The 4,809-nt window shown below is 29.1% G+C and overlaps 1 protein-coding gene across 2 annotated transcripts in view; it reads right to left on the reverse strand.

Moving 5' to 3' along the window:
- Window positions 1-425: 425 nt before the first annotated feature.
- LOC129231768 (U-scoloptoxin(19)-Tl1a-like) overlaps window positions 426-4,809 on the reverse strand; it is a 60,717-nt gene continuing 56,333 nt past the window's right edge. For both annotated transcript variants that reach the window (XM_054866132.1, XM_054866133.1), the window contains exon 4: window positions 426-672. In XM_054866132.1, coding sequence (XP_054722107.1) covers window positions 545-672 — 128 coding nt within the window. In that variant the 3' untranslated portion in view covers window positions 426-544. The remainder of the gene's footprint in view (window positions 673-4,809) is intronic.

The raw sequence follows: 4,809 nt of genomic DNA on the forward strand, positions 1-4,809 counted from the left end.
GGAAAAGAATTATGGTTAACCGAAAGTGGATGTTAAAAGATTGCTGCACAATTAAGAGCAAAACGCTTATTTAAGCATAACGCGTAGCATCGAGAAAACGTTAAAACAAAGCTGAAATAAAAAGTACTGTGTTTTTAATAGGTAACTGCCGAACATTAACAGTTTTGAACTTTTAAAATTGAAAAGAAAATAATGTTTTTTTATATTTAAGGAAAAAAGGTCCGGATTTCAGAGTTCCGGAATTAATGTCTCATACTGTACCTATACTGTGTAGGATTTTGTCTTTCATTTTCTGGAGAATCATTCCATAGACTTCCCTTCCATATCGATTCAGGAGCAAAATACGAAGACAACGATGGTTTAATTTATGTTTTACTTCTTTCTTGCTCTCCAGTAAGTAAAAAATAGGCACTACAACACTGGTTATAATTGTTATATTTTTTTACTGTTTGTTTAACATGAAACACAAAATAGCAATTTGAAACTTTGAAATGCAATTCGTGAAGTGCAGACAAACTGCATGTTTCAGTTGGAAAGTGGAACATCAAGGAAGATAACAGCATAACTCTTCTTTACCGCAGTTTCGCTGACCAATGCTAAACTGTTTCATACAGTCTGATTTAGGTGTACACACGGCACCTAATCCTTTGCAGTCGTTCTCGTCGGTAGGAACTAAATCGATAGAAAACAGGCAATTAAACTGCAATTGTAAATACTGTTTTTGGAAATACAATAAATAAATGTACTGCGGAGTACTAACTTAATCATTAATTTTGTTATAGGTGCTATATAAGTTACTAGCAAATATACTTCAGTAAATAAGTAAAAACTTATATTAGGAACTAATTCGAAAAAAGAAAGCCAATTAGAACACAACTGCATGAGCTATTTTCGGAAATACAATGTGAAGTAATAGCAGTAGAGTAATAACTTATATATAGTAACTTATGGTAACTTTCATAGTAATTTTCATATGTTTTATTAATGCATTAAAGAAACTTCTTATAGTACTGTATTTTGTTACTTTATAAGTTAGTGGTAAATGTACAAAAATATATTACAAATACAAATATGACGACCAGCAACAGGCTCTGGGCCCGGCTTGGCTGGTCCTAGTCAGTTTATTAGTCTTCAACGAAGATCAATGGCCCTCTTAAAGTTAGCCACCCTCTTGCTTATTACCGCCTCTTCCGGTAAGCTGTTCCAAGTGCCAACTACCTTACTAACGTACTAGTTTTTTCTAATTTCCAGGTTAGCCTGAGATTTGAATAGCTTAAAACAACGAACCCTTGTCTTGCTTTCAGTGGAAAAATTTAACCCATTAACATCTTTCATTTTGAAAACTTTAAACAACTGAATCATGTCCCCTCTGACTCTCCTGTGCTCCAAGCTATACATAGTAAGCCTTTTAAGTCTGGTATCATAATCTAATTCTGAAAGTCCCCTTACTAGTCTGCTAGTCTTTCTTGGAAAGCTTTCCAATAAAGAAATATCTTTCCTGAGATAAGGAGACCCAAACTGAACAGCATACTCCAAATGAGGTCTTACGAAACTCCTATATAAATGCAAAAGAACTTCCTTAGATTTAATTGAAATATATGTATAGATAAACCCAAGCATTCTGTTGACTTTGTAACCTGCAAATGCTGCACTGTTGACTAAACTTGAAATCCTGATTTATTAAGATACCCAGATCAGGAACATTTTATGCCTGTCTATTGACCAAATCCGATAAATAAAAACCTGTACACTTATTTCCATGACCTTTACTAACGTTAACTGCCATAACCCACTTATCCGCCCACTTAGTAATATGATCTAAGTCCTTTTTAAGCTGACCCATATTTTTCACATGATAAGCAAAACAATTCATATTTCTAGAAATATTGTCATGAATGTCATTCATAAAAATTCAAGAAGAAAAGTAAATTATTAAAGAATTATTTTTTGAAATTTTAACGTGCAAGTAATAACATTAAAGAAGTAACTAGTAGGGGAAAAAGGACAGTTCAACGCCAGCCGGCGGCTCTCCGGCTCATAGCCGCCGTCCATTGCCCCTCTGACCTCCCCTCCACCCCCTCCCAACACCGCCTCATCCCCCTCCCACTTCCTCCGACCTTGGGTTGCGCCTGAATCTTGAAGAAGATGACCACCGCGTTTTCGCCCTTCCTCGTTTTCGCTCGTGAAAGGTTACGAATAGTTTTCGCGCGTTTTTAGTTTCGGTTTTCGGTTGGCAACACTTGTTGTCATGACAACCAGAGTTTTTAGTTTTCGGTTGGCAACACTTGTTGCTATGTTTTAACTTATGCTATGTTTAACGTCGGTGGCGCCATCTATTGAGAGGTTGATTTTTTATTTCCGGACTTTGAATATTTCTGCGAATTTAATTATTTTTATTTTTACAGAGTGTTGAAGTTGGGAATCGAACACCCAAACTTTGAGTTAGCAAAAACGTATGCTAACCACTATGCTATATTTTTCATTACTCTTTCAGTCTTAATGTGAATCTGTACCATGACAACGAATATTACAATTAAATTAATTTTAAAACCATCAGTTAATTTACTCTTTAGTACTAATCATGGCATATCATTAACTGAATTTCAGCTCATAATTGAAACTATCATCATTATTATTATTTTTCATAATAACAAAGTTTTCACTTAAGTAAAGATTTATTTAAATACAACCCATTCGAGATTTTAGATTTGGTTCAATGCTTTGTGGACTTGAAATATATTTTAAACTTTGATTTTCTTTTTCATGCATTTCAAACTTTATCATTTTTATTTTTTCTAACTTGTTAAATTTTCTTAACTAATTTCATTTTTCTTTGTCAAATTTACAAATATTTTTTCTAACTTGTAAAAATTTCGAAGAAATAATTTTCTTAACTAATTTTTTTTGACTTTCATACAACAAAATATTTTTTCTTACTTGTTAAATTTTCAAAGAAATAATTAACTTAAATATTCTTTCACACATTTTGAACTTTAACGTTTTTTCCTGTCATTTAGCACTTTGATTTTTTTTTTTTTTTCACTATTTTAGCGTTTTTCAATTATTTTCAGTCTTTAACTATTTTCTTAACTTTTTAGTCTTTAACTAATTTCAAGCATTTCAGACTTAGATTATTTTTTCGTGATTTCGATTTTTTTTTTTTTTAGTATATTTTAGAGTTTGATCATTTTCTCGCTTGTTTTTACTTTATCGTTTTTTTTTTTTTTCCCGATATTTTTAAACTTAGAAATTTTTCACAAGTAGTGACAGGAATCGAACCTTCAAATTTTTCAAAACGTTATCATGTCTTCAATTTTCATCCAACTAATTTAATTTAAAAACTTGCAACAATTTGCTCTTAGTAGTAATTAACACTTATCATTAACAAATTTTCTCAGATTTTAAAAAAATCAACTTAATTAATTTTTTCCAGTAAGCAAATTGCGCACTCAAGTTACATTCCAACACTGCATATATGTTTCAAGAGTTTCATTGAATTTATCACATTCCATTTAATTAACTCTAATAATTACTTTTTCATTAATACTTAACTTAATCATTTTATCATACATTTATTCCAGTTACAAAATTATGCTTAAAAGTTATTTATTTTTCTTAGCACAAGAGATTTTAACATGTTCCTACTAAAATGCTTTTCACTCTAGTTTGAGTTTACTAAAATAGCAACTCATTTACGATTTAGATTCATTTAATCGTCTTTGATTCTTTTTCATTATTATTATTTTACATTATCACATACGTTATTATTTTTATACATTTATCCATTTAATTTTCCAAAATCTACAATCAATTTACTCTTAGCATTAATAAACACTTATCACTATCAAATATTTTCATGAATTTTAAAAATTATCTTCTTAAATAATTTTTTACTGTAACCAAATTTCCCACTCAAGTTATATTTTATCACTACATATGCTTTTCATGAGTTTCATTTAATTTATCGCATTTCATTTAATTAACTCTAATAATTATTTTTTATCATCGATATTTAAGTTAATCATATTTTCCTTTATTTATTTTTCATGCAAACACTCTTGATGGAATAAAACAAAATTTTCAACTTTCATGAATTAAATCCCCTCTGACTATTTTATTTTACTTTACCATACTTTACTATTTTACTTACTGCGTTTTACTATTTATCATTCATTACAGCTTTTCCAAAATATTACTTTACAACCAACTAATTTCATTAACAGAATTTTCATTACAATTTATAAATTTCACTTTTATTTAATTATTTTTACCTACGCTAAAATAAAACACATCACATAAAAAAGTTAAACATCAATGAAGAACCCGAGAAATGTTAAAATTATAAGTCAAGTATCAAAACTTCATGTCAGCAAAATTTTAAAAATAGACTTACCGAAAAATAACTTCTACTGAAATTCATTTCAAAACTTGGAATCAGTTTACTCTTAGCATTAATAAACACTTATCATTAAGAAATTTTCATGGATTTTAAAAATCAACTTATTTAATTTTTTTTTCCAGTAAGCAAATTTCGCACTCAAGTTACATTTCATCACTTTATATGCTTTTCAAGAGTTTCATTTAATTTATCACATTTTATTTAATCAACTCCATTAATTATTTTTGATTAGTATTTAACTTAGTCATTTTATCGCATAGTGTTTTACTTTATTATTATTATTATTTTTTTTTTTTCATACAAGCACTCTTGTTAGAATAAAACAAAATTTTCAACATTCATGAATTAGAATCACTTTGACTATTTCATTTTCCCAATAATATTTTACTTTAACAACTAATTTCTTTAAC

The sequence above is a fragment of the Uloborus diversus genome, chromosome 10 (genome assembly GCF_026930045.1).
Source record: "Uloborus diversus isolate 005 chromosome 10, Udiv.v.3.1, whole genome shotgun sequence".
NCBI lineage: Eukaryota > Metazoa > Arthropoda > Arachnida > Araneae > Uloboridae > Uloborus > Uloborus diversus.